General features: G+C 51.0%; 1 protein-coding gene across 2 annotated transcripts in view; it reads left to right on the top strand.

The window, feature by feature from the left end:
- Positions 1-2,547: 2,547 nt before the first annotated feature.
- The window catches only part of LOC139773998 (RNA-binding protein MEX3B-like), a 59,287-nt gene continuing 39,382 nt past the window's right edge, over positions 2,548-22,452 (top strand). Inside the window, exons 1-2 of one of the 2 annotated variants that reach the window (XM_071708905.1) lie at positions 2,548-2,686; positions 3,595-3,926. In XM_071708905.1, coding sequence (XP_071565006.1) covers positions 3,629-3,926 — 298 coding nt within the window. In that variant the 5' untranslated portion in view covers positions 2,548-2,686; positions 3,595-3,628. Of the gene's footprint in view, positions 3,927-22,452 lie in introns of both variants that reach the window. The other variant, XM_071708904.1, reaches the window with a different exon arrangement.

Here is a 22,452-nt window from a genome sequence, read left to right as displayed (position 1 = left end):
CGCATGCGAGGAAAGAGACGACCGTGGAGGGACGGGAGTTTGTAAAATCATACGTACGATAACACCGAGGTATTTACGAGCGAGCCGCGAGAGCACGAGCAGTCGGCAGGTGCGATCGTTGGCAAAAGGTGGTTGGTTGTCTCGCGAGACAGCCTTGAAGGAGGAGAAAGAGAGATCGGCGGCGATGTGCACACGGGTCGTTGCTTTCGGCATGCGATGAGAAACAAAATTAGTCGCTCGCACCTTGGAGCGAATTCATCGTCAGGTAGGCCGATCGCCGATCGCCGGTCGCGCCGAATCGCCGAGGTCTCTCGTCTCGCTCTCTCGCGCGAAAGCCGCGTCTCTCCCTCCTTGTCGCGATTACGCGATTACGTCAAAGCAACGAGGCGCTCGCAAGGTGCGCTTTAACGAGCCATCGCGCATCGGTCCGATACGTGGAAAACAATGAGTCGCGGGTATATTCGGTGGATCCCTGGAACGGGCGCCCGCCACGGCCGCTGCCGTCCCTCGTCTGTCCTCGAGAATGGAGGACACGGGGGCCGACGCCGCCGCCGCCGATCCGGCGTGGGGCCTCCGGACTAAAAATCGAGCAATCGAGTGCCCGTGCCCGTGAGTGCTCGGTCGGAGAGAGGACGAAGGGTCGTCGGCAGAGAACAATGGATCACGTTTGCGCCTCGGTTCAAGGTCCGCGCGAACGAGCGAGCGAGCAAGCTCGCTCCCGCGGGCCGCGTCTAGATCGGTTTAGAGAGACGGAATCCTCTTTTCACTCTTACTTAACGAAACCGCTAGTCGGGCAGGTGGTCGGTCGGTCGGCCAGGCCCGGTCGTGATTCGCGAATTAGGGGGAGGGAAGGGAGGAGAGGGGGCCGCCGATTATATTGGGCCGACGGGCATTCGCTCGGCGCTCGGCCTTGTCCACGTCGGCGCGGATCAGGCATGTCGTGCGACGTCCTGCCGCGGGCTCGTCACCCGATAAATTCCGATTACTCATAGTTACACATCTCACATATCGATTATCGTCCATCTTTGCATGAGAATAGAAACGTAGCTATAATATCTCTGCCACGAATATATTTTATATTTTACATTCCACATTTTACAAAATGTAGAATTCGGAGGCTTATTTTACCGATTGTAAGTGTTAGACTGCACGCGTACGCAAAGAGAGCGAAAATTTAGACAGGGAATGGAAATTCCCTCGAATGCGATATATATTGCCAAATTTAGGATGGGCGATATGCTGAAATGGGATAACGTCCAAAATCCTGTTAGCTAAACAGCAGCGTTGAAATCGTATTACATTGATCGCGAATGGCCAAGAGTGGTTATCGTAGAGCTGGCGGTAACGCCGGTGTCGTCGGCCAAGGTTCAAGGACGATAATCGAGGGAACTTAGCGCGACAAGTCGCGGGATCCTCGTCCCTCGGCTATCTGCGGAAAAAAAATCAATTAAGTAAATCGCGGGAGCGATAAACGCGGCGGATTCTCTCCCCGCTACGCTCTCCTGAGGGATACATTCGACCGGGATATCCAATTCGCAGTAATACGAACGCGCGATTTACTTATTTACTATCTATCTAAACGCGACGCGCGAGAGTCGCTGTTATTTCGCCGGATTCGTAAACGTCTTTTCCCTCGCGTTCATCCCGCCCGCGCCGCTAAAACGCGAGAGATAACCGCGTAGCGCGGAAAAGTGTGTTGGCGCACCTCGCGCACGGATCGTGCGCGAAGCCCGTTGACGGCCAGGGAGGAGAGAAGAGAAGAAAGAGCGTTATACGATCCACCTAGGTCGCTGCACTTTGACCCGTTCGACATTCGCGGGGAAAATCGTATATCGCCGCGGACGACGTTTACTCTGTACATTCGAGAGTAACGCTTGATCGTGTTGCATGTTACAAAATCGGAAGGGAGAATCGATTCGCGATCGCGACGGAGGCGCGTCTCAAGGGTTTCGTCGAGAGGCACCCTCGAGTCGGGGGCGTCGGGGCCGGCTCTTAGGGGATTCGCACCCCCGGCGTCGAGCCAAAAACACGGTCGTGTTTTTCCAGTCAACCCTACGGGTCGGGGATTCGTCCGTCCGCTCCGGGAAATCGGTAGAGTCGACCGCGCGCGGGCGTCCGGCGCGGAGGGACGAAAACGGTGGCGTTTCCACGGGGAAACTTGGCGAAGGCTCGAGCGGATGCACGAACGGAGGGGGTTGCGTGGTGTGTACAATCGAGAACGGGAGTGCACGCATTCGTAGCGTCGAAGGAGCCGAGGCCGAGGAACGAGCGCGACGACGCGCCGCTCGCTCGCTCGCACGCACGCTCGGTCGTTCGGCTCGCTCGCTCGCTCCCTCGCCGTTTGGCGTGGTTTGGCGTTTGCGTCGCGTTACGTATTGCGGCGCGGTGCCGGTAGGTGCGCTAGCGCCTATGCGCCGCGCTCGGTGGTGGGGAGGGGTGGCGCGTCCCACGTGACGCGGCCGGCCAATCGGGCGCGCGCATAGCCGGCGTCCGGCACATGGCGGCGCGCCGGCTTCGACAGCCGCCGCAGTCGCAGTACGTCGCAGTCAGTCGCAGTGGTAACACGAGCGAGAGGGTAGTTGCACGCGCCTGCCTTCGAGAGAGGAAAGATCGCGGTTGAAGAGAGGCGAAGAACGAGAGAAAGAAAGAGAGAGAGGAGCGTGGGACAGACGGAGGGAGCGAGGCGGTGAGGATCGCGAGCGGGAAAGAGAAAGAAGGGAGCGGAAACGGAGCGGACGAGCGCGCGCGCGCGCCCCTTGCCTTCGTTTTCAGTGTTTCGGTCTCGCGCGACGGCTCGACCTCTCGAACGGCCAAGTCAGTCGGCCGGTGACAAGGCAGCCGTACAACGCGCGACACGAATCGTCGTTACGTCGCCCGTCGGTCGTCGGTAGAGTCGGGGAGAGAGAGAGAGAGAAAGATCGCGACGGAGAAGAGGAGGAGGAAGTGGAGGTGGAGAAACGAACGAACGAAAGCATCGGTCGAAGACCAAGCGACTGTACGAGTAACACGCGAGAGCGGAGCGGCCACGGGACCGCTCATCGAACACGAACAACCGCACAAACCACGCGCGTTCGGCGGCGGGACGAAGCAGTGGGGATATCGGGAAGGCCATTTTCGTTGCCGGTGCGTGCGTACGTGCGGCATAGACGACGCAGACCGGCGTGTGCCTCCCGGCCGAAGAGAACTCGTGCGCGACTGACCACTATTTTTCGCGCTCCGCGTCGTCGTCGTCGTCGTCGTCGTAGCTCAAGATACACGTTGCGAGCGGAAGAGGTAACACGGTCGTCGAGAAATCGAGCCGACGGCATTTCCGCTTCCGCGCGTCGGTGCGTCGAATTTCCGAGTTTTTTTTACGCGTACTTTATAGTCGCAGCGTAGCGTCGCGACGCCAGTTCCGGTGGAAGTTTGTATCCTTCGTCGCGTCGTTCCCCGTCGTCTTCGAGGCAGCGCGGAACCGAACCGCTCGTTTGTTCGATAAAAGAGAGGACTACGTTCGTCGTCCCGGTCGACCGCAGCGCGCGGACTCTAGTGCAACGTTTTCAACGAACCCACACCACACACCATCGCGTCAACGTCGTCTATCGTCTTTTCCAGTGTCGCACGATACGAGAATTTGTAATCGACCGAAATGCCGACGAGTTTGTTCAGCGAGATGGACCGCGGCTCGAACGGCGGAAGCGGCGGCGTCACCTTCGAGGACCAGCGCGCCCTGCAGCTCGCCTTCGAGCTGTCGATGCTCGGCATCCCGGAGGGCTCGTCCGGATGCCCCGGCGCCGGCACCGGCAACGGCACCACCAACGACCCGGACCCGCTGCAGGCCGCGCCGGCCGTCTTCGAGGAGGCGCGTTCCAAGAAGAGCCAGAACATGACCGAGTGCGTGCCGGTGCCCAGCAGCGAACACGTGGCGGAGATCGTCGGCCGACAGGGTAAGTGTCTGTGCATATCTGTACTATCTGTGTGTGCGCGCTTGGCTCGCCTGCGAAATCTTGCGTCTCTCTCTCTTCGCGCCTTTCTTTTATCCGGGCGAATTCTCTCTCGCGGCGCATTTACTGCCAGAGGCCAGAGGACCGTCGTTATCAATCTCGGCACGGCCGCGAGACGCGCGGGGGTTACTCGGGAGAATCTCGAAATTCTCCCGGATGAATAATAAAACGATCAAAATTGCGATCCTTGAAAAAAAAAGGGATAGCCCGAGCGTAGACGTTGGATTTATTGCTATCTTCGTAATCGACGTTTTTTTCTCGCCGGTTAAACGACACCGTGAGAAAGGTGTCCCTGGGACGACTCGAGGTCCCATCGGTACTTTTCTCAAAATTGCGTCGCGACGCCGAGCGTCATTTTCTCTCTTTTTTTTTCCCCCCCCTTTCTTTCTCTCTCCTTCTTTCTCATTCCTCTCCTCTCGCGCGTCCCGGTCGGCGGAGCCGCGCGCGATTATAGCGCCACTGACAGTTCATTGGCACGGCCGTAAACGCGACGCACGCCGCGGGAAACTTGATACCGGCCACGATAGAGCAATTAAATCCAATTTACGTACGAATTTCGTTTCGCGCGCGCGAGCGCGCGGGCGTGCGACGTGGACCGGGCGGGAGATCCGGTCCTCTCTCTCCCCGTCTCCTCCACCCCCCTCTCCTCCCTCCCCGAACCTGTCGTAGGTCGCGGTCGTTACGGCCCCGTGCCTTTTCCTTCTTTTTTCCCCGCCCGTTTCTCAACGACCGCGGCGGAATAGTGTGTTTACGATTTCTATCGCGCGATACGATGCGACACGATACGTCGCGCTCGCGCTCGCGCGCCAGCGCGACTCATAAATAAAGACGCGGTTATATTCTTGCATTGCACGGGCTCGGCCCGCCGAGAGACCGATGACTCTCTCTCGGTCTCAACCTTGGCGGAGACCGGTCACCGTTCTGCGAAACGGCTAATTCGTCTCGCCGCGGCTTCTTTTATCCGTGCCGACGAATAGTCCCTTCCCGCCTTTTTGTTCCGCCACGTTGCTCCGCCGAGTGAAGTGCCCGAAACGGCATTGCGTTTCGAACAGCGCCGGAAATGCAACCGGACCGCCCGATGTGAAATTCTCAATTGGCTCAAGTGAAATGAAAGTAACGATTAGAGAGGGCCTCGAGACGTCACGCAGCACCTCGTTGCACTTTGCCCAAACGAGCCTTTTCAAGGCTTAGGCTTATTGTTAGGCTTATCGTTAAGCCTACTCGTTTCGTAGTCTCATTAACCTTCGTAATGTTTATCACGCGTCGCACGATCGTCGTGTTTACGTAGTCGAAATCGGGAAGTATCGTATCATAGACCACTTACTACGAGGAAAGACGATATCTCGTCAATAAGAACGTACGTTCTATATTTAATCGAGCGGCGCGCGAGCGATAAGAATCGTTCCTTCATTTATTGAGCGATAATCTTGTCGACGAGGCAAGGAGGAAGAGAGGGCGGGGGGGGGGAGAGGGGGGGAGACGCGCCCCCATTGTCGAACGACGCGTCCAAGTTCGTGCGCGTCTCGCGGAATGTTTAGAAATTCAAACAACGGCGCGGCACGTGGCCTTGCCATTTAAATCTTAACGTCTGTCAGCGGCGATTGTGCGCCGATCAATACCGTTCGGAGAACCGACGTACGTACCCCACGTCCCCGCCGTGCATCGTTCGCGCGCCGCGTACGTGTGTATATGTATGCATGTATCTCGTGTGAAAAGTTTCGCGAATAGTCGGGTGAATCCGCGACGACGCCTCGATGTTTCGGTCGATCGATCTTAGAATTCGAAGAATGAACCGAGTGAAACCGCCGCGGCGAGATCGGAGACGCCGCTTCCCGTTGCGTCGGAGAGGAAGGAAGCCGGGGTACGGCTTCGCGGTCATCGTCACGACCGACCGCAGGCAGCTGATATAATACTGGCCTCTGGCCGTGCGACGTAACGTCGGGCCCCCTCGACGCTCGCGGAGCGACGTTACAGTCCCGCGGGGTGTATACAGTCCTTCGCGCTTGAAATTCCGCACCTTGCCTCGAGAGTCGCGCCGTACGTGCTCCGCGTTCTCCCTTCCGCTGCCCCTTCCGGATCCCGCGCGTGCCTTTTAATCGACCGTTTTATCGCTCCTCTGCTCCGAGGTGAACTAAACGCGGTCAAAATTTTTCCAGAATGCTGATCCGACTCGAGTCACCTGGCCTTCGAGTCTCGGATCTATGTATGCGCGTTTTCGCGCCGGTATTTCAGAGTAAATAGCTCCGTGTATCGTGTATTCCTTCGCGATGCGCTCGCGCGTCCGCTGCGACCATTGATCGACTCTCGTGAATGAGACGGTGCCACGACTGCACGCTGACTCGAGTTGCCACGTGTTTTTTTTTTTTTTTTTACGTGTACGAACGAGCAGGCAGGTATGAATAGTCCCTTCAAGATTTTGCTCAAAATTCCACGAATTGTTCCGTTGACGCACCGTGAAACTGAATTAGACGATTTGCGCATATCCTGGCCTGGTTTCTCCGATACGAGATGCATTGCGTCTCGTAGATAGAGCCACGGTTCCCCGCCGCGGTCAGGCCGCGTCCGCCGCGAAACCAGTTTGACATACCTGGCGTGAATCATTGCGAGAGTTCTCCTGTTCGCGTGGCCGAGCGGTTCGCCCGCCGACTCTGTTCCGGCGGTTTCGCTCGTCGACGCTCGTCAGGATCTCTCCCCCAGAGATCGCGATCCTCCTGCGAAATGCGATTCGAATCGTGTCGATTCGACGATGACGTCTAATGAGTTTGATACGCCGTTCCATCGTGAGGATGTGGCTATTTGTTGATCATTTTCGTTCGCCGTGCCTCTCTTCGTCTCTCTTCTCCTCTCTTCTTCTCGTTCTCGCATTATCTCTCTTGGGTCTCCGTCCCTTGCGATTGGCCGTTGTTGTCGGTTCTCTTTCTCTATCTTTCTCTCTCTCTCTCTTTCTCTCTCTACTCGACTGTCGATTATATACATCTCTTTCTCGCCTGCTCGCGGCTCTCCTGGACCGGAAGTTGTAATGAGTGCCTCTGTCGCCAGACCCATAGCCTCGCGTAGCATCGTGGCCAGCGATGACGTTACTTTGGAAATATCACGGCCGGTTATCCAGGTCGTTAGCTTGTGCACCGCGTGACTTCGAGAGGGAACTTGATTCACGAGAGAGAGAGGAATGGGGGGGAAAAAAAGGAAAAATATGTAATTGCAGCTTCCAGGAATTGTGAGAGCGCAAGGAGCGGTCGTGTGCTATTCTGATATAGAATCCATCTATTTTGTTTTCTTTTTTCCTTAATTCCAACACTTTGTACATACGCCTGTTTTTCAATTCTTGTATCCAGTTGGAAACTGGGAAATTTTCGAAATTAAATTATTATATGTCCCCTTTTTAGCCTATTATTAAAATTATGTTCTTCGTTTTATGAGACATTTAGAAAATTAATGTTAAAAGATTAAATCTTTCAAGTATTTTTGTGAATTGTAAAACTTTTATTTATGAATTCTACTATATTTTTTGTACATTTCTCATGCCATGGGTCACCTTAATCACAGGTAATCTTGAGCTCACTTCCGCAGTCGTCCTAAATTCGGACTACGGAAAGAGATTGTTTGACAATCGTAAAGTTGACTGATAAAGGTACCGAAAAATGCGCGCTCGGCATGTACGACATATACATAACGTTCCTCTCACAAAGTCGTGGAAAATTCAAACATAAAACGAAAGAAGGAGAGAGAGATAGGAGGCGTGGCCTTTCACGCGTATTGTTCGCGAGCACGTGCCGCATGTCCGTGGGTCTCGCGATCCTGCCCCGCGCCGGCCAGGATTTTCTACAGAAACGGAAGATTTGTGTCACCGATGAAATCGTGTTAATGGGTTCCGCGTCGTCGTTAACGCGTCCTCGTGAAAAGCAAGGGGGAAAGAGACGTTACGGCGGCGGAAGGAGAAAGACAGGGAATCTCCTTCGGTTTTTACGACTTGTTCGTGGACGTAGACCGGGAACGCTCGGATAGGGTATACTGGTTACGTACGCGGTAATCACACACACACACACACACACACACACACACACACACACACACACACACACACACACACACACACACACACATACGATTCTGAAATTCTGACCTCACCACGTGCCGTCTAGGATCTACTCTCTCTTTTCGTGAAATATCGCAATCTTATCAGCGGGGAATATGTATCTTAAGGAAAATATTTGTTAAATGACGTGGTTACCGTCATTTTCTGTTTTCATTTTAGTTCGAATTATCGATGAAATTCTCGTTTTACATATTGTATTATATATATGCTCAAGATAATGTTGCTTGCATATCCAGATTTTTTGTATTTTTTGTATTTCCACGCAACATGATAGCAGAAGAATGTATTTCCAACGAATGACTAATACAAGATAAGATTTAATACTTAATAAAAAAATTAAGTTTAATTATCAGGCATTCTCGGCCAACAGATGTACGTCTGACTACTTCGGGTCCTCATTATTCCTCCTTTGCATCTCTGTTTTTACTAGGCGTTAATCGTCGAGTGAAAAGGGAAACTTTCTTATATTTTCTAGATAATCGCGCGGCTAACGGCCGAGAACGTAGTAATGCATTCGTTTGCATTAATGAAGAGCGTCGACAAGTGCGCGCGCGCTGCGTTCCGATTTCTTCGATCATTTATTTTTACGTGGCAAGAGTGTGCCGGCCACTGTGTCAGTCATGTTGTCGATGGACGTATTGGGATTTACATTAACCTGAATTTATGTCATCATTTAACAGAAATTAATACTCACGACTTTGTAGCGCGGCTTCTTTCGAGAGGTGCGGGAGAATTGTCTCTGCACGCGCATACAAATGTATTGCGTCGTATATTTCTCGATACACTCCGTGTGCACACCGCGGTCATTTTCAAAAGCCCTCCGATCCGGCCGGCCGCAGAAACGATGGCAAAATGAAGCGTTTCCGGCCGTGAAAGCAGAAACTTCGCTCGGGAGAAAGGGCCGGTTACGCGAATATTATTACGCGCGTGTTTTCGGCTGCCGATATTTTGTTACGTGGCCCGACTGTCCGAAATCCGGCCTCTCTCTCTCTTTCTCATGGCTTTATTTACGGGAACGCCGTCCGTCCGTTCGTCCATTCGTCTGTCCGTCTGTCCTCTCGTCGCTCCGTTCTTTTCAGTTCAATTTGCGGGCGAAGATGTCGAAACTTCCCGCGCTTTCTCCGCCGAACCTTACGCTCGTACATGTCGACCTGCTTCTTCTCTTCGAAGATGATCTGAGAAGTGAAGTCTTGCTCGTTTGAAAATTTGCCTCGCCATCGATGAATCAATCTTGCAGTTCTCTATTAACTAGCCGATCGATTGTAATTTACTTTAACATTCTAAAATGTTTCTTGCTCTCGCTTCTCGCTCTCTAACAAGACCAGAGTAAGAAATTTATCAGAGTAAGTGGGTAGCACGTTAAAAATTAAAATTATTTACATTTATTATATTATATTAAAAATTAAAAATATTTATACATTTTCGACAGAGTGTAATCTTACAAGTTTAATCACGACCAACAGAAGGGAATAAACGAGGCAATTCTCCAGTTGTTAGTCAGTCAGATTTATTGCATTTTATTATAGTCAGATGTATAGCGTGACAGAGAATCGCGTTGGGCTTTCGAGAGCAGTTTTCGGGATCGTCGTGCATACGCGGCCGATTTCCAGGCGCAGCAGCGGGGCCAGAAATTCTTTTTTTCACCGCAGGCTCCGGCTCTTTTCGTATCTCGCACAAAAAGATCGGCCGAACGCGCAACGCCGCGGCACATTTCGAGAATGGAAGTCCCTCGGAAGAAAAAACGAGAAATTGCTCGGCGGCGCGATGGCCAGGCCAGGCCAGGCCAGGGTGGCGGTGTGGTGATGGTGATGCCGGGTACTGCCGGTGCCTCTGCGCCGCGCCGCGCCGCGCCGCGCCGGTGTCGGTGGTGATGATGATGGTGGTGGTGGTTGATGCCTTTGTTGGTCTCCGAAGCAGCTGCCGACCCACACCGGGCCTTTCCGTTCTCATGCTCGAAACTCGATCGACACTCGACCCGCGGGAACAAGCAAGAAAGATAGAGAAAGAGAGGAACACGATAGGTAGATTGAAGAGGAAGCGCCGGTCGCACGCGGCGATGAGAGAGAGAGAGAGAGTAGAGCAATGGAGGAGAGATTAAAGAGACAGATAGAGACGGGAAGAGAGGCATCGACTGCTGCCGGTACGAATTTGTGTTTGAGAGCCGCTGTGGGCTTCGACGTGGTGCCTCCGTCTAGCAGATGTTTATGGCGCATTGCCTGAAATGAGCGGTTTTTCTCGTTTTCTATTTATTTTGTCTGCCATGTGTGCGCGGACTACCCTCCGGACTTACCGACCGGAGGTCCTCTGTTGTCTGCTGAACTTCCCTTCGGGATCCTTGGGATGAAATTTTCTTCTCGTTGGGCGGCTCTCGCGAGAAAATTGTTGAAATTATTTTTCGAAATTTCTTGGAACGTTTTGTAAAGTGCTTTAGGATAATAGAGACTCGACAGAAGATGATTAATAGAGTCATAACATGCTTATTAGTTGTCATCGATATACCTTATGGTATATTAATGACAGTTATAACGTGTAATGATTTAACGAGAATGAAACGATTAACGGAATTCAGGCGGAACGATGTGATAAAGAAATTTTATTACTCTTAATTATGCAGTCTGCATAATATGATTGCCACCGTCGAGGAATTAATCGATGCGAATGCATCACGTGAGACGCTGAATATATATCTCGATAGGATACACACGCGGTCAGTCATGTATAAAATACGCACGTTTCCGGCAATCATTTTTTTTATGTGCCTGTTTGAAAGCGAATGTTTTTCGATCTTGAATTGAATTATCCTGCACGCGACTTTTATTACATTCCTATTTCGAATAACTAATACGGACGTCAAACCGCGCCGCGTCCCGCAGGTCAGGCGACTGTCAGCGCGCGGTTTATCATCCTCTAGCAATTTAGAAGCGCGGGAGAGAGAATTCGACCTTTAATAATCGCGGATCCCTGAACCCGCGCGCTTTTCGAAGGTACGAAGGACCTCGGTCCAGGGGGAATTCCCCGAGTTCTCTTGACACCGCAAAGACGAATTTGCATTCTCCGCGAGATGATAATGAAAGACCGCGGTCACGCTCCTGCTGATCCAACACGCGTACGAATAGCGGGCTGTTAACGTTAATTAATGACCGGAAAGTTTGCGAATCGGGCCCGGCCGGCGCGATATGTAAACTCGGCCGGTGTCGTCGATCAATTTCTACCCGCGATACGGTGTCCTGCGGGAGACAGGATAAGATAGAATTTCGCCCCCACGTATGTACACGAGATGTATGCGAGTGTCCTCGTCGGAAGTGGAGGACGATGTCTTTGTTTGTTGCGCGCTGCCAAGCGGCGCGGGACAGTATTCGAGGATACATGGGGGATATCGAATATCCGAGAGGAGCGACCGGCCGGCCGGTCGCGGCGAGAGAGACTTCGCCTAAGAACCTTCCTCGCTTTTCTGCCCTCTGCCGCCGCCTCCTCGTCCTCCTAGGGTTCCTACCGAGAACTCGGCTCCTCCTTTGTCAGACCTCGGTCCCGGTCTCCGCGTGTCCTTTTCATCTCTTTAGCTCGCATCCAGGACTGTGCACTCGCGGCGTTGCATATCGTCTCTGCGGAGCTCCATGGCGTTCGGCGCTCAGCATGATTTTTTACGATTCAAAAGAAACGCGTAACAAAGTAATTCTGGGCTATCAGCATTCAGCTTTCAGAGTGCAAATATCACATGTCGGATCGTATATGATTAGAATATAATTCAAAGATATTTCAAGAGAGAAATGATAAAATGAATTTCTATTTACATTGTTATGATATTTTTAACATAGGAGGTAAAAAATTTTTCTAAACAGAAATTTCAATTATCTTGCATTTTTCAATCACTAGTTGCTGGTGACGATCACCACGTTATGCCACGGTTTCTTACAGTCTGTCAGAAACTTATGGCTCGTGTAAAATTGAAACGGCGGCGACGCAAAAAACAGCAGCAAAGTTCGGAGTTGCCGTACGTGCACCGCGTGTGCGCGGGGAACGGGTTTCGACACAGTTCGTGTGTGAAAAAAGTGTCATTCGAGCGTAAAGGGAACTCTTTTCTTTTTCACAACGGTGCACATCTTCCGCGCGACGCGGCACGCACGAGTATCCGATTATTCCGAAGACCGAGCGTACTAAGAGGAAGTGGTTCGCACAACCCACCCACTTCTGTCTCTCTCTTTCTCCCTCGTACGGCGCATGTAACACACGACTCTCCGCGATGAAGGCGTGAGTGTGTATTAAGCCTTGTGTCCACGATGCTAGAACTGCGTCCGAGTTTTGGTTTAAGCCAATCAACTTGCAGCTCTTACAGTAAAGTAGCAGTTTCATTGGCTTAAACCGAAACTAGGACACAGTTCTAGCATCGTGGACACAAGGCTTTATGCACGGACGCGCGGGCGGTCGAGTCTCTCTCGCTCCATTTGGCCAATCCGCATCCCGTGTACTCTGCTCGCAACAATGCGCTCGACGTGGCACTTCCGTCCGGACGAGGAAAGCACCGAGAGCCTCTGTACTGCTCGCCTCGTTCCTCCGAGGTTCCGTTTAATGCGCCAACAGCCGCGCTCAATAAGCTCGGAGAAAAATGATCCCTTTCGATAAAGATGCCATTTTCTTGCGCAACGATTATATTAGCTCGACACATGCATTTCCCTTTTCTCAATTTTTTAGAATGTATGAATATATAATTCAAAATTCATTAATTTATCAAGTCTATCTTTAATCTCGATTCAAGTCAACGCGTTAAACTCGGGTATAAAATGCGCGGTGGGAAAGTATTAAGGAGTACGTCGACGGAAGCGCTCATTTTCGAGCCGCGAGTGCATTTTTCCCCAGCTCAAGGAAAAGGCCTCGACCTCGCTCGCCCGTCAGTCGACCTTTCTTTCTCCGTCCTGGTGGTTGGGAATCGAGTGCGAATGTCGACTAAGCGGAGCACGTAAGAGAGCCTTCGCGTAGTACGTCGAACTGTGACGTAGTCGGCGGTGCGTGTCCTAGGTCAAGATTCAAGACTGTCTACTGTGTTGGCCGACCGCTTCTTTCTAGCCGCGGCCGCGGCCGGGACTTCATCCTTTCGCTACTTGGCTCGGCTTGGCTCGACTCTCGGCGTTGTATATGCGTGTGCAGCGCGCGCGCGCGTGCGCGTACATGCGCGCATTCTCGCGTACGCGTGTGCGTGCATGCGTGCGCCTGCAGCGAGGAGCGAGACGACTGCCGCACACACACTCGCTCTCTATTCGTCTCTCTCACTTTTTCTCAGCTATACGACTATCTTCTCCATCCTCTCCTCTTCCTTCTCGTAGCTCACGCGTCTTCCCACTCGCGACTCGGTCGGTCCCTGTCGCACAGTCATCCGTTCACTCTCGATCTCGAGATGAGGCCAATCGACTGTCCCAAACTTTTTTTTCCCCTCGTCGACGCGCGCCGTCCTAGTTTAACGAAATCATACGTCGCGAGCAGCGACGCGAAATCGAATCGGTTTTCGAAGGTCAGCGCGTCGCAATTAAGCCCTTGACCAAAACGAGCGTTCTAAGCTCTTATTTATAGTTCGTTCCCTGTATAATTTACGGCTTTATATTACTTTATATTAATTTACGGCTTCCAAATAAAATATGTACTTTATTACGAGGTGACTCATGGATCTGACTGTGTATGTATAGTTTTAATTAATAAAAGTAAACAGCGAGGAGAGAAGGCGTGTTGCTAAGCTTTTAGACGAGGTTACCGAAAAGACCCCTTTGTCCGTAAATATCACGAGAAAGCTGTCGCCGGCACTCGCGTGCGTGGCACGTGCTGCGTGGCGGCTACGTTAGATACGTTAGCCGGTCTTTAAGGCTTTTGTCACTGTTACGCAATCGCAAAAGCCGCGGAAAGGGAAAGCGACGACGATGGCGACGGGCGGCATTCTGGCCGCTCTAACGAAAGATGTACAGCCCTCGGCGATTCGAGAGAGAGAATGATGACGAGAGAAGGTGACGAATCGCGCGACACTGACCCACTTCCGCTCCCCTCGCGCGGCATCTCCTCTTTTTTTTTATTCGCTGCAGATAGACGAATAGGTACGCGAAGAAGTGTTCGGCAGCAAATTTACTCATTTCAGCTTCTTCCGTCGACGAATACTTCTATCGACGAGCAAGTACCGTTTACGCTGCCGTAAACATCGCGCAAACTTCGTAAATCGTGTTGTAGAATTGTGTATAAACATTACGATCATGCTCATATACTACTTGGTCATTAATTTCCGCCTGTTTTCGAGTCATTTCTCGACGAAAGCGGTCTCGCGACAAGTTATATCTGAAAAGAAAAGAAAAGATAGCGCAATGTCCGTTCACGTTAGTCGGATAGTTATTCTCACGTCGCTGGGCGATTCGTTTTATCGTTGCGTGGCCGACGACGTGCGTCGTGCGTCTTTTTACTAGAGTCAGAAGTGTAACGGTCACATGCATAATTCCTTCCTCGGCTTTTTTCGTATGCCTTCCCGACGACGACGACGACAACTACTACTCGGTTGCGCAGTAGTAGCAACAGCGGCGACGACGACGACGACGACGACGACGACGACGGCGGCTGCTGCGTACATACGCACATGTATATATTATGCGGCCGACGATAAGCGCGACTGTAAAGCCGAGCCTCGTGTTCCAATTATTCAGAGAGAAACTTTCGCTCCCGCGGTATTATTGAGACATGTAACGCGATCGGTATTAAGTTGCCTTTACGCTCGACATAACATTTTGTTCCTGACGTCCGCGCGAGGCCCGCGTGCGAAAAATGTGCGATCCGTCCCTACTCTTTTATTTTTTTTATTTACGCCAGAATTATTCTGGGCGCGACGTCGCGACTTGTCGAAGATATATACCGTAACATCCAAAAAAAGAAGATCCCGTTGACCGGCTCGATCGAAATTGCTAAATGTTCCTAACGAACGACGCTTACCGACGTCGTTGGTCATTAACGCAGAGAGGCAGAGCGCGATGCGGGTCAGAAAAAAAGCGCTAACCCCGATTCATCGCTAATTGTTAGTGAGACGCTAACGACATTAGAGCGACACATCGTGGTTGCGCCACGTGTTTCACTCCACACACACGTGTCATTCTCGGCAGTTAGATTGCTACGGGTTGAGAGAGAAAGAGAGAGAGAGAGATCATTATTCAAATTCAAATTTTAATGCTTTTCCCGATTATGAATGGAATTGAAATGAAACGCGCGACATGCGATAATGGTGTACAATGTGAGAATCGAAATTTGTTTATAAAAGTCACGTAAAGATAACGAAATCATGTGAAACAGATTAATGACGGTATTCTATAAAGATTTATGATTTGAAGTGTCGGTAAAATGAACCATCACAACATTCTTCTTTCGGGAAAGATTTAGATTATTAAATAACGGCATTCTGTTTCTGTCTCTCTCTTTCTCTTTGTTCATATAATTGAGATTTAACAACCTGATGGAGAAATATTTACGTAAACAGCAATATCGAGAATCTTTCCACTCCCTGTGAGTATCTGAGTGATATTTTGCCCGGGCGAGCCGACGAACGTACCCGGCGTCGGTGACCTCAAACTCGATTGGCGGCGAGGAATCGAGAGAAATATCATGTCGAAATTCGCAAACCGCTTTTTCTCGGAACGGAGATCGGTCGAGATCGGCTCTAACGCGGCCGATCTATCCGACAGTTACCGAAAAGCGTGAGAGAAACTGCAGAGATCGCGCGAGCGAGGGAAGTGATAACGGGGCGCCTAATAGTTTGCGATTCCGGTGACTCTCGAGCCTCTCGTAGACAACAAAGAGTCCGGCGACGAGTATAGGTGGGAGGGGGGAGGGTTCTCAACCTCCGAAGCGGTGGTCGCGCTGCGAAACGCCAAGTCCCAAGTCCGTGGACCTCGCATACCCGTTCCTTTGTCCAGCCTCTTTTGAAGAACCGCCGCGAAGGAGAGCAGCTCGCCTTGAGACAAAGCGCACGCACCTACCGACGCAAAAGCGTGTGTAGGGGGTGCGCTACCTTACTACCCTCTCTGCCCCGCATGCTCGCTGCTCCCCTGTCTCGAATGTCTCTCCTCCTCTCCATCCCGCTACGCTTGTCTCTTCTCTCTCGTTCTCTCTCTATTATTATGTTTTTGCGATTTATTTGTGTCTGCATCGCGGCCGATTTTCAATTTTTTTCTTTTCCCTCCCGCCTACCTTTCTCCGCCTTCTTCGAGGAAGGAAGGAGTCGTCGGCCTCGCGCGCCCGTGCCGTGCCCTCCCGCGCACACGAATCCGCAGGTGCATCGGGCCTCACAAACTTTGCTCTTTCGAGAAAGAGAAAGAGAGAGAGAGAGAAAGAGAGAAAGATAACGGCTGGTCGTCGCACCTGCACGCGCGTGCCCATCTTTTGTCAACGTCATTCGCGCCGGAAAGCAGCGCGCCGGTTAATCGGCCGCGTTAAAAGACAAGGTGTACGAACGCACGTGCCGCCACTTCCTTCGAACAACGCGGGCAGACAGGTGCCCGATGTAATTAAGCCGACGTCCTGGCCAGGTTTTCCCTGCACCACCGTGTTTCTTCCTCGCGTTTCGCTCGCGCGCGCGCGCGTTTCGCGTTCCAACGCGTTCGAAATATTTTATTCCGCTTCGACGCACCGTGTATCCCGTTTTTTGAGGTCTCTCGTCGGCGCGTCGCGTATATTTGAACGAATTGCGCGATCGAAATCGGTATAATCTCGACGAGTTCGAATTTCGACGTTGCGAAACGCGTGAAAATTTTTCTTCCAACGCTTAAGGTCGGTAGCGAAGACAACAGGCGTTAGTTCCTGCGCGTGTTCGCAGCATCGAAGACTAAACTCGAGATTTTATCTGGGTTTTGAGAACCGTTACCGTTCGCACCGTGTGTTCCTACTTCGAAAGAGAAAGCGACGACGGATAGAACGGTTAGCCACGTCTGTCCTCCACAGGTAGCCGTTGAAAGTGGTGCACGTCCTTCCGTCGGGCCAGGGCGATTTTCGGGTATTATCGTGCGCCGAGGGAATATCCCGTATAGCCCGTCGTGTCCTTCCGGACCTGACCTCGTCCTCACGGCCCTGTCGGCGTTATAATACCTGTCTTTCAACGGGGGGAGCTGTTATACCTGCGTTTCACGAAGCTCCTCACCCTTCGTGCGGAACGTTTCGAACGATAATGGCCCGTGTCTAACAGCTGCGGCGAGCAAAAAGTACTTTGACGGAATTTTCCAGCCTATAGCTGCTCTCCCGCCGCTCTTTTCGTTCACACTGTTGCTCTATCTCCGTAAAATCTTTTTACATGTTAACTTCATTGTTCTCGATATTTCCTCCTTAGATCTAATCGCAGAGCTTGATAGTTGAATGGGCCAAAAGACTTTACATATATACATACGTATATACAATTTTAAATACATTAGACACATTTCTGAAAAAAAAAAGTAGTAAAAACTGAAGCCGATATATTCTTCCGTATTTTGGGTATACCGCAAAGATCCGTGACAATACTGTCAACGAAGAACTCTCCCAGGACACGCAGGAGGTACATTACGGGGTAAAATCTCCGGTAGGCGAGGCGACATCGTCGGCGGACCATAGTACTTCCTGCTGATGACGAAGGAGGCTTTGAAAGTACGAGGGGAGAAAAAAATTGGATGGCGTATTCGTTGCAACGAGAAGGTCGCCGCGATGGCAACCATGGCTGCGCTAGACGAGGACGAAGGAACGGAAGATGCCCGGATCGTGCCTCGAATCCGAAAGCTCGTTGGGCTCGTGCCTCTTACCGTTCCTCCTCGGTCGAGTGATCACTTCCGAGAATTTCCATCGATTGATTTACAAGAAGCGCGTTTTAACTCTCCCGCCTGTCTGCGCCTGATCCGACACTTATTAATGTCTAATCAGGATTTTTTAACTTCCTCCGGAAAGTAGAGTTTAGTACGGACTACGGAGGTGCGAAAATTCGACGCCTCGTGCTGCTGGATAGCGAAATAGTTTTATCGGAACGCCGCTGCTTTCACGCAAAAGAGCAGGTTTTCTTGTCAAATTTCTTGGGATATCTTTATGTCACATCTTCTTGTCCCAAGAATGCGTTGCATTTCTTGCTGGCTAACAAGCCGCTAACCCAAAGCAGATTACAAGCCTCTTCATTTACATCTAACCGGTGTGGGTGGTACGAAAAAGATAACAGTGTCGGAAGAAAAGAAAGCGAAAATCCGACCTGGCCAGGTTGTGGCCGGTCGATCCGGCCTGCCGGCCTCATTCGTGTCGCTTTATCTCATTCAAACAATCCTACTATCAGAAGTCTCCCGAGTTCGCATATCGCGTTTCGCAACCGGCTCGTCGTTTCGTCACTCATTCCCCTTGTCGTTCTCCACGAAACGGCTGTGCGCCGCTGGCGCTCGCGTTGAGCACCACTGAGGCCTCGAATCGTTGAACCACGGAGTGGTTCAGTGGCTCCAAGGCCGGCGGAAACCACGGGTGGGATGTGCGGGGCAGAACGGCCCTTCTTCGACTGGAATCGTTTCTCTCTCCCGTACAGCGGCGCGAGTGCGTCTTCCTTCGTCGACCTCTGCTTCGTCGTGTAGCCTTCGTGGTCTCGCGAAGAAGGAATAAGCAGAATAAGACGACGAGGAAGACGACGACGGCGACGAGGAGGTGGATGATACAAGGAGAAGGAAGACGAAGATGAAGACGAACAAGATACCCGGATTGGCTCTCGCGAGTGACAAAAATGCGCCCGCGTGCTGCCCCGTCGTCGCCTCGTCTCGACGCCCGGCGTCGATGCGCGTCTTGTTCTCGAATCGTTTGTGCGGAAAGTGCAACGCGCCCTCCCGCGTGTCTATGACCTTTTTGCCGCATGACCGCGACGGAACTTGCATCGTATACATCACGCCGATAGCAAAACTTTCATTATTGAAACGCGCCATTTAATCGATTGTTTAATTACTCGAATATTTAATGATGGTTTTGATCGAAGCGACATATTGTTTAAATATCGTGTGCTTCAATTAGGAATTTTCGGTAACGCGATGTCACCCACGTGCAGCGCTGACATTTTCATTTGTTTCAATATCAAAGGCAATGCCTCTCTGCTTACTTTGAAGGAGACGGATTGTAGAGCGTTATAGAGTTGTCCGTGTAAAGAACTCTGTTAGAGCGATTAGAGTTCAACTAGACATAACGAGTCGGGCGTGATTTGCGTTTTACATTGCGATACTGATGCGAGTCATTCGAAAGTTACATCGCACGGTTATATTGCTCTTCATTTGCAGCGAGCCGTGTTTCTTTGTACGTTGACGTATATACTCGGGGACGAGAGAGAACGATACGAGGAGCGTGCGTGCCACCGTCGGCGTGTCGGCCCCGAGCCCCAGCCTGTTTAGTTCTCCCACCCGCCCTCCTTCTCTCGTCGAACGACCCAGACCCATTTTAGGAATGAAATTTGCGAGAGATTGTCCGAAGCCCACCCCGCCGAGCATGCACCAGTTTTCGACGAGCGGAAGATTCGCGGAATTCTAAAGACGACGGCCGGTCGTAGTTTCTCTCAGGAATCCCGCAAGACTGATAAGGACATCGTCGGATTTCGCTCGTTGATCTCGAGATCCTTGGGACGCGACGTCATCCGCCCGTAGGAGATCTTGCCCGCGTCGAAGATCCATCCTCGCCGCGAAAGAGAAACGATTTAGCATTATTCTTGATTTTCACGCGTGGCGCGTCGTTATCTCGTCTTTCACGGAGTTATCGCCGACCCGCCGATAATCACGCGGGATTCCATGTCCCTCCTCGGGCGGTATCAATAGCCGTGATTAATTTCAGTTTATGTTACGCTCGATAGCGATCGCGTTGACCGAGGAGCCGCTCGCGCGCGCTCGTTGACAAGTTGAAAGCGGTTTGATTCAAGTCGAAAGCGATTACGAGCGTTAGGCACGCAATTAGAAATCGTTGCGTTGGCCAACGCGTCTTATTACTGAACACATTTACTCAAGTATTGTGCAACTCGTGCCGTTCGACGACGCATGTCATACCGTAGACTAACACTTTTACACGTACCTACGCACAGGATAGGTGAAATCAAATCTGAATTCTATTCCCTGCCCCCTGTCCCTCCCCCCACGATCCGCCGAGCGATAGTTTGAATGTTTAAATGTCAAAAATTTCTGCCTCGTAATTTTTCTTTCTCGCTCGAGGAATTTACGGGGATTGTGTCGTACGTCGTGACAAATTTCGCGAGGTAGATTACTATGTTTCGAGCTCGTCTCTCGCTCGGTATTTTTGGACGATCTATTTCCTTCCCTTTGGTCCTTCGCCGAGGCTCCAGGAGGTTCCGCGCGTGTCTCTGTCGGACGTGCGTGCTCTCGCCGGTGGTCGGCGAGAATAATTCACGACAATTGGAATCGACACAGCTGCAGATGTCCATCGATCGGGTCGATTAACCGAACGTCAAAATTTGAAGCTGCAAGCTAGCCGAGTGTCCCTGAATTGTCTAAAAATGAAACGACATTCACACTGTTACTTCTCGCTTTCCGTATCAATAATTTCCTGTTTATCTTTCGCGGATTGATATTCGCTTACGGTAAATATTTGATTCGCGTTGCGAGTCATGGTCACGAGATTACGTAGCTACCGATAGCGCTCTTGGCGAAGATAAATTTTCGAAGTTAATTTAGTCGCGTGCAGGTAACGCGTAATAATATTTGCGACTTTGTTACGTGCGGTGTTCGGTCTATCTATACCTGTCTCTTTCACTCTCTTTTACCATCGTAGATAAACTATCGATCAACGCCTTTTATGCGAACAGTCAGCTTGCTTCGCTCGCTGACGCGAAGAGATAATCGATAGCCGCGATATAAATATATCGTGGCAGTAGAGACCACGTAGTAACAATTATTTTTATTACGCCGTAAGGATGCGGCTGTAAAAGTGGCTCATGGCGCGCTTCTCCGATTTTCTTTCTATCGAGATATCAATTTCCCCGGCCGGCCAACCGGCCGGCGTGCAAGTGCAAGGAACCACGCAGTTGCGGGCGGGTGTTTACGCTCGGTTCGCGGCCGCTCGCCGGATTTCGCAATGAATTCAAGGATACGGCTCTTCAAGGCAATTCGTCTGCTCGATGTCTGGCCATCGCGTGGAGTATGTCGCGATGGCGTGTGTCAAAGTGCTCCGCCGGCCGTAACGATTGAGAAAAGATATCACACGCAATCAGAGGCGCGTTTGAATTGATTTGCTAATCGTATTGCACGCGATTAGCCGAGTACAAATAAAAAATGAAATCCGCGGAGATCTATCTTGACGTATGTATAATAAAAAATAAAACAGTAACGTATATATCATGTTTATGTATGAAATGCGACATAAATCGCAAGAACGTTTCGAGAAAACATTGAAACTCATTTATCGGTAGCGTATCGTGTACGATACACTGTGCACTTGAGATTTTAGTTAACATCGATGTTTACCGCGCGACTCCTCGGCGTTACGATACCGATGATACCGAGAGCGTGATACTCGTGAATTTTCACCGCTCGTGGTGTCTGACACCGTATTGTTTCTCGCCAGTCGTAGAACTTGTATAATGTGTATCGCGGCACGCGAAATGAAGAAACCGACGTCGCGTTGGGAGCCAGACGTCATCGTCGAAGCATGCACCCGCCTCGGACCACCGCGGCTACGCTTTGCAGGAGTTGAAACTGCGGTTCGCCGGAAAAATCGCGCATGCACGAGTGCTAATTGCGGTTTTCACGCACGGGCGCGATACAAGGATCGATTATCTTGAGTTAGCAATTTTTCTCGGAAGAAAATAAAAGAGTTGTTCGATGATTCTTAAGCCTTACGCATCTATTCGTCACATATTTAATTTACACGCGATTTAACACGTTTTATTTAATTTACACGCGATTAGCGCGTATAACGTAAACGATAATTATAGGATCGCTCGAAATTGATGACGAGCACTTCCATGGAAATGTCAATTTCCTTCTCGATTGAGAAGCCCGCGTTTACGAACGAGGACAGCGCGTAACATGAACGATGAAATGTAGTCGATATAGTTGAAATGTCGACGAACGTGTACCAACAGTTTCATCGAATGTTTTCAACTCGCCAAATTGTTGGGTCGAGTGGCCGAACGATTTCAGGTAGCATCGAGATTCGATTGTGTTTGTCGAGAGACCCGAAATAGTTGGTCGAACGATCGCGTCTTTTTTTGTCTTCCCCCTCTCCTACTTATCTCTTTTCTTCAACGAAGCTTACTGGAAAAAATTTGAAAAAAATATTTGAGGATATGGCTCATCCCGTCCATATAACGGTAAAGTGTCCTGAGCCTTTACAAAACGTGCCCTCGCGGGCGACGTATTCTTCTGGTCTTTCGTAGTTTCGAGCCTA

Source organism: Temnothorax nylanderi, unplaced genomic scaffold (assembly GCF_030848795.1).
Source record: "Temnothorax nylanderi isolate EJ_2023f unplaced genomic scaffold, tnyl_v1.0 TNYL_tig0072_pilon, whole genome shotgun sequence".
NCBI lineage: Eukaryota > Metazoa > Arthropoda > Insecta > Hymenoptera > Formicidae > Temnothorax > Temnothorax nylanderi.
Note: the sequence above shows the minus strand (reverse complement) of the source record. Positions and strands in the feature narration are given on the sequence as shown.